We start from the raw sequence: 12274 nt of genomic DNA, 5'->3' as shown, positions 1-12274 counted from the left end.
GTTCTTTCCAGCGTCGCGCTTTGTTTTTGTATTGACATAAATGGAGTTTATTTTGAAGGTAATGGCCGGAAGTAGTTCGTAGTAGCGCTTTTTAGCTTGCCAGCTGGAGCTCTTCCGCCTGCGCGGTGGCGGCGGGAGGGAGTCACCGAGGAGCGTCGGGAGCGAGCGGAGCGGCCTCCGGCTCACTGACGGGACTGGACGTGAGGCCGCCAGCACCAGGGAATATAACGTTTACTGCTTCAGAGTTGCAGGTAAGAGGAAGTCATTCATAGAAAAGCAATAATCATGAACATTAAAGAGAAATTCCTCTTTCTGTAACAAATATTGTACAGGCCAGGTTTTCTGTGTGTGTTTAAAAAAAAGTCTTTCATAAATGAATCAGCTTAGACTAGTGATGATGTCATCTGGAGACAGCCTCGGATCCATAGTCAACGATAGAAGTGAAAGCAGTATCCCTGTATGAATCAGTGCATTTACCTGCTCAGGCTCTATGGCACATCCAACTTTCCTCATGTTTAAAACACTCGATACTCTGCAGAATATGTCTTTACACTTTTTACTGTTTGCTTGGAGTCATGTATTGGTCAACATTTTATTCTCCTCACACCTCTAAAGATTCATCAAAGGAAGCAGGCTGAGTAAGAAAAAGCTCAGTGTTTGGATTTCATAATGTGTAGACATAGCCATGCATCCTTTCTGTTAAGGGTTCACAAGAAAAACAGGTTGGAAAACAGTGGCTTCGGGCACAGAGTGGAGTTTACTGTAGCCTCGTATAACATTAAGTACACGACAGACACAAAGTCATCAAGCCAAGCCTTTTAGAATTTTACAGTTGGACTTTTCACAAATATGTTAAGTTAATAATTTGGCCATTTTGTATCCAAATATGGAGCTTTTTACAGAGCCAGTTAATGCACAGCACCTGCCACATTTCTGTCATTGTGGCATATGAAGAGAGTTTTTAGAGGTCTTCAATCTAAAGTGATGGCCAAAAACGTCTTGACTTGATGGCTTCAAATGGAAAATACAGTTTTTCCTTCTAACAGTGTGACGTTTGGCGCTGCGAGTGTAGAAAGGTTTGAGTCAGGATGCAGAAAACACTGTGGTCCAACATCATGACATCTAATCTATGGACATTTTCAGCATTTATAAACAACACATTTACTGAACATTTCACAACTTTTCTCACTGGAAGTCCATGTGTGCAGAAACGGCAGCTGAGCTGGGACCATAGCAATAAGTTAGTCCTGGTAGGCTCTGAGTGATGCCCTGATCCCGGCAGTGGCCCAGAGCACAGATAAATCCAGTTTTTGGCTAATCCAGCAAATGAAAAACCTGTTAAATACAAATCAAGGGCTTCTGGCCCCTTGTCTTTGGTGTTGCTTTAGTTACAGTATGAGATTTATCCAAGTGTGGGGCGGATGCTGAATACAAAATGGAGGTTTTGATGTGTGTGTAGGTGCTGTGATGGGTTTTGATTTTGTGACATGTAAGGTGTGACTAAAGCGAAAAAAGGGAAAAAAAACACAAATCAAGGAATTTCATCACACTGATGCAAAAAGCATTTCAAAATTCAATATGACCACAAAGCAGTCCAGACCTCCACCTGGGTATAAAGGGTATCCTAATGTAAAGTCCCTGACAGGTGACCATTTATATCATCTCATGGAGGTAAGTGAGAAAATCAGTTTTTTTTGCAAATCAATACGTTTGACCGGTTTGGCAGATCCATACTGTGGTGAATGTAATGTGAGGTTCGACCTGGGGCAGATGCAGGAGGTCAGTCCCACCTGCAGCCTGGACGATGACATGGTGGATGGAGATCTGGGTGATGGGATGGGAGTCAGAGCAGCACCCAGCTCCACAAGGAAGAAGAGCCAAGGCTTCGCTGGCGTCACAGAGGCCCTGCTGCCCGCGGAGGCAGCCTGGATCCCTGGACTGAAGACGGCAGAGACGCAGCAGAGAGCCCGCTGGAAGCTGCCGCGCTCTGGTAAGAATGTGCTGACAAGAATCTAATAATAAAGACAAGATACCATCACATCACTTCATCTTTCATTTCACATAAATCAAAACATACTGTTCATTTTTTTATTAAAGAATACACTCTGAAGTTGTAGATAGTTAAAAAAACATTTTTATAAATTTTGTATTTTAAACAGGAAATGATTTTTATTGTGATCCAATAGGAAATATGCCTTTAAACTGACTCTAGCCCAAATTGGACAGTTAACGTAGTTAAGTTCAGTAAGATTGGAATTTGCCAGAAAATGACTAATGCAGCTTTACGATGATGGACTGATTAACAATAGGTGCATCCACTGCAGTGTGTGAAAAGTCATTGTGAGTATTAAAGAAAGTATGATCACTGTTGATCGATGTGCTGAGGAGATTCCACACCCAGACGCGTGGCCCTCAGCCATAACCGGGGGACATAGGGCTGCAGAGGGTGCTGCAGCACCCCGACCCCAGGGGGCTGAGGTGCATTTGTATTGTTCTTTTGTTTTTTAGTGTCGCGTTACACCCGGTCCCTGTCTCCCACAATACAAATGGGATTTTGTCACGAGTGACGACTCTGCGCTGTCAATGTCGTTATCTCGATGGCTAACACACATATCTTAACCATGCCGTTTTTATACAATCATATTGTTTGGCTGACATAACGTCATATGTTGCTGTCAAGATGGGATTTATATTGTTGCAAGGGAATTATGAAATTCTTTTGCACAAAAATGGAACTAAGTGTAACTGTAATGCTATGGTTTTAATTACAAATCCCATTTTCATTGAAAAATATTGTGAATCTTGCATGAGGATCATAATGCAACAGTTGCAGCCTCTCACAAAAGTTTAATAAACTAGTTCATCACTGAATTGCATCCAACAATATCACTGAAATAAAATGGAAATCTCATGCCCTGCATATTTATCAGTGCTGGACCGTTACAACACACCGCACGCACAATAACAGCGAATGAACAACGAACTGGATTCCAATCGCAGGTTTACCCCCATCACAGCCTCAAAGTCACTTTGCAAAGGTGTCCTTGCTCTGAATGTTTAAAGCTCCAAGTGGTTCTTCACACACAAAACTACAAGAAAACACTCTCTCTCACACACACACATTTTCTGTGACCTCTAATGCATGAGCACACTTTTTGGGAATCAGCAGGCTCCCTGGTTGACCTGTCCAAAGACGAGCTGAAAGACAGACTACAGGAAGCAACTGAGGTAGGAAAAGTGAAGGAAATCGGTTTGATTGATAACTAGTTGATTTAACGTTGTCCACCGTGGCAAACTGTGAGTGACGGATCGGTTCTGCTGTGTTAACAGGTTATAGACGCATTGTGCTGTGAGCTGGAGGTGGCACATCGTTACCTTGAAGGCAAATATGAAGCACTGAAAATCTTACAGGGGAAGGTAGAACACCACACATGCTGGAGCACTGCATCTTACACTCACTGTTCTGTAGTTCAGCAGGACTCACAAGAGCACCCAGACAGACGGAGCACGTATCCATCAGAAACAGCGGTCTGAGACGGTGCTGTCCAATGTCTTTCTCTCATGACCCTTTAAAATGAAGCCTGTCCACTTGCGACCCTCCAAGTTGTTCTTAATCTGACAAGTATTACTGGAGTTTTGACCCTTTAAGACTCGCCCCCTGTTTCCTGTGTGTTTCTGCTGGCAGCTGTCGGAGGGAAAAAGCGAAACAAATACTGCTCAGTGGGATACTTCACAGTGAAGCTTGTGAGCAAAAAGTTATGATAGAAATGATGGCCAAAACTATGAAATAAGGTCCAGGTTTTAAAGAAAAGAAAAGAAAAGAAAAGAGGAGATGACCTTTGACCCCTTCCCAGTTCCAGTCTTGAGTCGCCCCGACTTAAAGGAATGATGAACTGTTGTGGTTTTATTTTTCTTTTATTGCTATGGACCCTCTTGTGAGTCTGAAATAAAGTTTGAATTGAATGGATAAGGAAGGTGATATTTAGTTGTGTCAGCCTGTCCCTCAATACTTTCTGACTTCCCTACTCAGCCACCAGCCCACTGGTTCCTACTGAAGATGTGAATCTTTAAAAAGGCTTACATATATATATATATATATATATATATATATATATATATATATATATATATATATATATATATATATATATATATATATATATATATATATCTATATCTATATATATATATCTATATATATATATATCTATATATCTATATATATATATATATATATATATATATATATATATATATATATATATATCTATATATATCTATATCTATATCTATCTATCTATCTATCTATCTATCTATCTATCTATCTATCTATCTATCTATCTATCTATCTATCTATCTATCTATCTATCTATCTATCTATCTATCTATATCTATCTATCTATATCTATCTATCTATCTATCTATATATCTATATATCTATATATATATATATATATATATATATATATATATATATATCTATATCTATATATATATATCTATATATATATATATCTATATATATATATCTATATATATATATATATATATATATCTATCTATATATAGATAGATAGATAGATAGATAGATATAGATATATATATAGATAGATATAGATATAGATATAGATATATATATATATATATATATAGTAATTTCCTAAAACAGCCGGCCATTGTAGTTTTTAACAAACATTCCTTATGTACATGATGGATATTGTAAGAACCAAAAGCACTGAAAATATTTTGAAATGTATAGATGTTGTATTTTCTGCTTAATGAATACAGTTCAGGGATTTTTAGAAAGAACACAGAATCAAGGTTCATTTGTTGTATTGACGGTTTATTGGCTGTTGTAAACTCGAACTTGTAACCTAGAAAATGAAAGTGATTAGTGACAATGTGTATAGTTTGGAAGCATACGGCTTTTGGCCGTCATCCTTGGTTGATTGTGGAAACCAAAAGGTGTCCGTATTTATGAAGAACTGTCAGGACCAAGAATGTTGTAGTTGCTCGGTGGAATCTGCTGGATGATTGATGAATAGAACCCTTAACTAAAACGACTCCACTGTTGTTCCTTGAGTCCTGTGAAGAGGCTGCAACATAGCTTACCTGTGGATAAAGAAGTTAGCTCAGGGATGAGTCCGGACCCTTTCTGCTGCACTCAGTGAGAGGAAGTGGTCTAACTAAAACAAAACTAAGGACTGAGGTTAGATTAGTTAACCAACGATGAGAGCACAACACTTCCCTTCACCCCAGGAACAACTCTGGGTTTATCAACACAGAGTTGCTACAGTTAATTTGGCTTCCAATCCTTGATAGAGTTTAGGCAATTTTTTAAAATAGTCATATTTGGACAATTCTACACAACTGCTGGTCTGGTATCATATTATATGTGAGCATTATACTGTGGCAAAAGCAAAGTAAGACTGATCGTGAAGGCCAGTCCTTAAACACCTTTGTCTCTGAAGTCTTGGAGCAGTTGCAGGAAGTAACCAGCTTCTGTGCTGATAAAACCCTGCAGTGTCATGGCATTGTTCAGCCAACAACTAAAAACTGCTCTTCTTCACTCAGGCCATTCTTGACAAAGCCACGAGTCACACTAAAAGTCTTCTGCAGAAAAGTGAGGAGCGGGCCAAGGCTCTGGAGAAGGTAAGCGTAGGCTGCTCAAATAAGGGCTTGGTCTGTTTGCTTTAACATTCTCCAGCCGGTTTCTACTCTACAGTCAGGAACTAAGTGCTCTTCTCCTGTTCATCAAAGACAAAAGGAAACACATTTCCCTGTTTACAGTTACACTCGGATTGATTTCAACTGGTGAGAGGTGCATTCCAGGCAGGGAAGGTCCACAAAGTTGAGAGACACCAAAAGAAAAGTGTTAATATAATTCTGAGTTTAGATGAGAACGTGTGAATTAGGGAGAACATTTTCATTTAATTATGACATTTAGATATTTTGAAATGTACTTGCATCATACATATACAGTGAACACACCATGATTGAAACAATCAATTCATTGTAATGAAATGTGACTCAGTTTGATAAATTCTGGGTAAGACAAATGAATAAGCTCTTGACCTCTGAAAGAAAATGGTCGGTTATTCAAGATTACTTCATTAAATATAAAACTGTGTCCTCTGTTATCTGTATGTGAAGATCCAACTTAGCTGCATGAGAAACAGCATACCTTTAGCTGGACAACATAATGTTAGTCTGGGTTAATTAAGCCATGTTTGGAGAACAGGGGCCAGGAAGGAAGAACAAGAAAGATTTTGTCATGGAGAAGTCATGGGATTTTACATTAGGGCGTGTATATAACCATATATATAAAACTAGATGCATGTGGCTTGGTGTTGTTTGATAATAAAGCAGTTATAAAACTATTTAAAATGTGCTAATCATGATCTGCTTCCATCTCTTACAGGAGGTGAACAGCTTGCAGTGGGAATTCAGCTTCAACCAGGTCCAGATGAAGAAGTTTCAGCAGTCCTGGGAGCAGAAATACAACAGGTCAGACTTACTCCACATACACTCATGTCTGTGGTATTTTCATTGGGGTGTATTGTAACTTTATTGTTGTTGTTGTTGTAATCAGAATTTTGAGTGAGAACAAGACTCTGACGGACAACCTGGGGGAAAGAGAGCGTGCGATCCAGCAGCTCCGAGCAGAAAATTCTGGTAAATGTTGAATAATGGAGAACCATTTTTGAGGTGACCTAGACATGTCTGCACATATTAGCTCCATCTGTGAAGCGAAGTGGATCTGTCTGCAAGGCTTATTGACCTGTTGTGGTCGACTCACCAAACCTCATGTCAACCCTCAGTGTGTGACTCAAAGTCACCATCAGACAGATTTGGCATCTTGACTAAATAATCTTAACCCAAGGTCCACTTACAAGCTTTTTCAAGAGCTTTCAACTGCATCTCATTGTCTTTATCATAAAACGGAATTGATTTAGTCGTCATCACGGAAATGATGTGTGTGTGTTTGCAGCTCTAAGTCGGCAGTGCTTGGAGCTTCTCTCCATGTTGAATGTGAAGGAGCAGAGAGCTTACCAAGGAACCAAACCTCAATACAGCCCAGAGAGGGATGCAAGTGTTCTGGAGGTGAGAGAGCACCAGAGAGAGCGAGATAAGGATATTTATTACCGGGTCAAGAATTAAGACATTCAGTTCAGTTACTTCACACACAGTGTAATGTCCAAACCACTAATAAGCAACTGTTACCAGCACGTTTAGCTGGATACATTTACATACCCAGTGACCTGCCAGGGGGCCACGGGGCAAAAATAAGCTGTACCCTACTGAGCTCCCCATTTCTATCACTCAGAGCCCAGTTTGGGCTCCCCAACTTTAGAAGATACTATTGGGCAGCCAAGCTTCATAATATAGCTTGGTGGAGAGAAACACTCTTAGATAATGATAATGAGATAATAATAATAATAATAACAATAAAACTTAATTTATAGAGCACTTATCAAAACAAAGTACAAAGTGCTTCACAACAAAAGAAATAAAATACCACAGTGAATGATGAAATATAAAGAAATAAAAAACATAAAATACACAAAAGCAATAAAATAAACAGCCAGTTCAGGTAAAATCAGAGTATGCTTTCAGAAAAAAATGCGTCTTGAGAAGAGACTTAACCGAAGACAAGTTGTTCCAGAGCCTCGGGGCCCTGATAGCAAAAGCTCTGTCCCCCTTAGTTTTCATCCTGGAGTCAGGAACAGACAGGAGATCCCTGCCTGAAGATCTCAGACTACGTGAAGCGAAAAAAGCTATACTTCAGAAGTGGAAAGAGGAGTCTGTGCCCACCTTTGAAATGTGGCTTAGGGAACTGAGCAAAGTAATTACACTTTTGTGAGAGATGTCATTTAATCAAAAAGCCAATGTAATTTGTAAATGTTTGGCATCCAATTAAAACCTTTATGGACGATGTTGACTGGTGATCTTAGTATTCACCGATACAGTACAGTATCCCTATTATGTATAAACTTTTTATTTATTTTTACCTACTTTTCTTTCTATTTTTAATGATCCTTCTGTTTGTCTGTGCTCTGTGTGCCTTGACTGTCCTAACCAGTTTGTCATGTATTATCTGATGTGACATTATATCTGACATCTGAAGTTCAAGGCATTTTTCATAATAGAAAGCCTAGCTCTTGTAACAGTTCTACGGGGAATTTGCATCCCCCATTGGAGGGGTAGTTTTTCTTTTTCGCCTTGTGGTTTGTCCTCTCTACTGTTGTAAGCAATTAGTAGTCTGTTTGACACAAATAGAAATTGTTAGGTTAAGTACATTGTATCAGTATTGTCATAACAAAAGCATTGTCATTCTTAGTCTGAAATGAATGTATAATTAATTACTCATGACAATTTCATGGACGCAATGTTTGTCACATGAGTTTATTTGAACAACAAACTGTTAAGGCTAATGAATGTATGCCCCAGTTATGAAATATATATTAAAATATATAAATATATTAATATAATAATATTTTAACCCCTCTACAAGACATGGCCTCTAGATCAGGTAATAATACAATTGTAATTGGATGTAAGCAATCATTATTTATAATCTTATGTGTAAAGCATAGCAGGATATCTCAAAATAATTTGTTAGGAAGTTAGGCCATGGGCTAAGATATAGATATTAGATATTTTCTTATGAAGTTTTTTTTTCATAATTCCTCTCACAAATGTCATCCAAATTGTATCATTTATATCTGATATGCCATATGCTGGTTTCCTGAACCAGACTTATGCTGATTGTCAATCACCTGGCTGCACTGAAGCTGAAACTATGCTGAAGTAGCAGAACAGCAGTGTAGTGTATATTTCGGAACAAGATGGACATTTTCTGCTGTTTTATAAAGCTCAGATTGAAAACTGGCACGGGGTTCCGAACATAAGGTATGTCTTACTTACAAAATAATGAATGAGTAAGACGTGAGTATTATAGTAGACATACCTTGTATGTCTTACTTATACTAGTGTAATAATAATGTAAGTAACTTGTACTTGTAAGAGATGATTTAGTAGTATTCTTCATCTTCTCTGTTTTCCAGCTGGCAGTGTTGGGGGCCTGCCGGTGTCTTGGTGTTGCTGAAGCTTGTCCATGCAGTCGGACTGCTGCTGCCAGCAGGAAGCAGCTCGTCCAGCTACAACATGAGGTAAACTACATCTAAGCACTTCACCTGTGCCAAGCTCCATCTTTTTCTTCTTTTTGATCACAAACCATCCTTGTTGTTCATAAGATGTAACATCAGTCCTCGTTGTCTGAGCTACTCTTCTTTATCTTGCTTTGTCAGGTGTAATAAAGACAATTTTGTCAAACCAACTTCCTGACAAGTAGTTCTGAAAAGAAAAATGTGCCTGTTGAGCGTTCAAGTGGCCCTCTAGGAGAGAGCATTCTGGCCAGTGTCCCCAGAGAATTTGAGTTTAAAAATGTCCCTATCTTTATGAAAATGAAAAACCTTCCTCTACTGACTGCTTTCTTGCGTCATTAATAATCTTCCTTAGGTAACTCTCTCATGAGTTTGCAAAATTGCAGACAGAGGGCTGCTGAACCTCCATAAATACGGCAAAGGGTGAACTGCACCCCTCACTGCGCTGCCAAGCACATAGCGTCTCGGTGCTCCGGTGCTATTTGCAGGTATCTAAATAAGGTAATATGCATTCATTTGATGCAAATTCGGTCCCTTTCAATGCAAATGAGCCTCATTGAAAAACAAGGTCGAATTCAGAAACACCAGCGCTAACAGCCACGCACAGTTAGAATGAATTATTAGCGTCTTCAGAGAGTTGGTGGTAACTGAAGCGCGTTTACAAAGGGACGTCACACCCGGACTTTCCAGGGATCGTGGCACAGTGATTGTAGCCAGGAGAAGCAAAAGCGCATCACGGTACATCATATGCACACAGGTGGCACAGAGACAGCACAATACCTGATATTCACCACGAGGAAAGGAAACTAGAACATCATAAAACCTGGTTACGCACTGTAACAGTCCAGCAGAGAGCAGAGTAGGAGAGGAAACAGCTCTCCACGCGCCCAGAGGCCCGAGGGACAGCGCAGCTAACAGCCCCAAATAACAGTCACTCCATACGGAGTGAGTCACGGAAAAATGAGAGACATCCCGCAGACAGAAACGAATCAAAGAGCAGGGGGAGTTAATAGATCATTAGAATAGTTCTAATTAGAATTAGAATAGGTTCTCTTTTAAATCAAACATCTCTTTCCACATGAGTGGAAAGTTTTGTTCTTGCAACTGCATTTGTAACGTTTTTTGACTCAAACGTTGCTTAACCATGTCATGTGATCTGCTTCTTCAGTACACCTTAAGAACAAATATTACTGGCACCACTACAGAGAATTGCAGATGAACGTTTAACAGACGAAAAACAATGGCAGGTTGCACTCAGCTGCTAAAACTTTATGGGTGTGTTTATGTAATATCATAAGCACAATATCATTTGTGAATGGGACCTTGAGACGGCGCAGATAGCCTTTGCAAATGATGCACAATTCATGGAGCTATCAGCGGCCACAGTTCATTCTTTGTGAATTCGCCCCTGAAATGTTAAAATTCTATATATATATCTATATATATCTTTTTAGAATTTTAACATTTGTATATATATGTATATGTATATATATATATATATATATTTTCCAGGGATCTGCTGTAGCCACTCCTCCAGTTTGGGGGTCACTGCCCCGAGTGCTCCGATGACCACGGCACCACTGTTGCCTTCACCTTCCAGGCCTTCTCCAGCTCTTCTCTGAGCCCTTGGTACTTCTCTAGTTTCTCATGTTCCTTTTTCCTGATGTTGCCATCGCTTGGTAATGCCACGTCAACCACAACGGCTTTCCTCTGGTGTTTGTCCACCACCACGATGTCAGGCTGGTTCGCCATTACCATTCTGTCAGTCTGAATCTGGAAGTCCCACAGGATCTTGGCTCGGTCATTCTCTACCACCTTTGGAGGTGTTTCCCACTTTGACCTCGGGGTTTCCAGTCCATACTCCGTGCAGATGTTCCTGTACACTATGCCAGCTACTTGGTTATGGCACTCCATGTATGCTTTTCCTGCCAGCATCTTACACCCTGCAGTTATGTGCTGGATTGTCTCAGGGGCCTCTTTGCACAGCCTACACCTTGGGTCTTGTCTGGTGTGGTAGATCTGGGCCTCTATTGCAGCCATGATGAGTGCCTCTGTGCTGTTCTTCAATCCAGCCCGCTCTAGCCATTGGTAGGACTTCTTGATATCAGCCACTTCAGTTATGTTCCGGTGGTACATCCCATGTAGGGGTTTGTCCTCCCATGATGGTCCTTCCTCCAGCACGTCTTCCTCTGTTCCCCATTGCCTGAGACATTCCCTGAGCACGTCATCTGTTGGGGCCTTATCTTGGATGTACTTGTGGATCTTGGATGTTTCATCCTGGATAGTGGCTCTCACACTCACTAGTCCACGGCCGCCTTCCTTACGGCTAGCGTACAGTCTCAGGGTGCTGGATTTGGGATGGAACCCTCCATGCATGGTGAGGAGCTTTCGCGTCTTAACGTCTGTGGTCTGTATCTCTTCCTTTGGCCACCTTATTATTCCCGCAGGGTATCTGATCACTGGCAGGGCGTAGCTGTTTATTGCCTGGGCCTTGTTCTTGCCATTGAGCTGACTTCTTAGGACTTGCCTTACTCGTTGGAGGTATTTGGCCGTTGCCGTCTTCCTTGTTGCCTCTTCGAGGTTGCCATTTGCCTGTGGTATTCCAAGGTACTTGTAACCATCCTCAATGTCTGCTATTGTTCCTTCTGGGAGTGAGACCCCTTCTGTGTGGACTACCTTCCTCTCTTTGTCACCATTCGACTGCACTTCTCAAGCCCGAATGACATCCCAATGTCAGAGCTGTAGATCCTGGTGGTGTGGATCAGTGAGTCGATGTCCTGCTCGCTCTTAGCGTATAGCTTGATGTCATCCATGTAGAGGAGGTGACTGATGGTGGCCCCGTTCCTGAGTCGGTATCCATAGCCAGTCTTGTTGATTATTTGGCTGTGGGGGTTCAGACCTATGCAGAACAGCAGTGGGGACAGAGCATCTCCTTGGTATATGCCACATTTGATGGATACTTGTGCAAGTGGCTTGCCATTGGCCTCAAGGGTGGTTTTCCACAGCCTCATCGAGTTCGCAATGACGTCTCTTAGAGTCCTGTTGATGTTGTTGTACATCTCCAAGCATTCAGTGATCCATGTGTGCGGCATTGAGTCATATGCTTT

The 12274-nt window shown here is 40.7% G+C and overlaps 1 protein-coding gene across 1 annotated transcript in view; it reads left to right on the top strand.

The window, feature by feature from the left end:
- Window positions 1-87: 87 nt before the first annotated feature.
- Window positions 88-12274, top strand: part of ccdc125 (coiled-coil domain containing 125) — a 23804-nt gene continuing 11617 nt past the window's right edge. Inside the window, exons 1-9 of the mRNA XM_044195279.1 lie at window positions 88-251; window positions 1727-1990; window positions 3167-3228; window positions 3331-3417; window positions 5575-5652; window positions 6422-6507; window positions 6593-6675; window positions 6992-7104; window positions 9069-9173. Of these exons, the coding sequence (XP_044051214.1) occupies window positions 1771-1990; window positions 3167-3228; window positions 3331-3417; window positions 5575-5652; window positions 6422-6507; window positions 6593-6675; window positions 6992-7104; window positions 9069-9173 (834 nt within the window). The 5' untranslated portion in view covers window positions 88-251; window positions 1727-1770. The remainder of the gene's footprint in view (window positions 252-1726; window positions 1991-3166; window positions 3229-3330; window positions 3418-5574; window positions 5653-6421; window positions 6508-6592; window positions 6676-6991; window positions 7105-9068; window positions 9174-12274) is intronic.

This window comes from Siniperca chuatsi, linkage group LG5 (assembly GCF_020085105.1).
Source record: "Siniperca chuatsi isolate FFG_IHB_CAS linkage group LG5, ASM2008510v1, whole genome shotgun sequence".
In the NCBI taxonomy this organism is placed as follows: domain Eukaryota; kingdom Metazoa; phylum Chordata; class Actinopteri; order Centrarchiformes; family Sinipercidae; genus Siniperca; species Siniperca chuatsi.
This window is presented reverse-complemented; position numbering and strand designations above follow the sequence as displayed.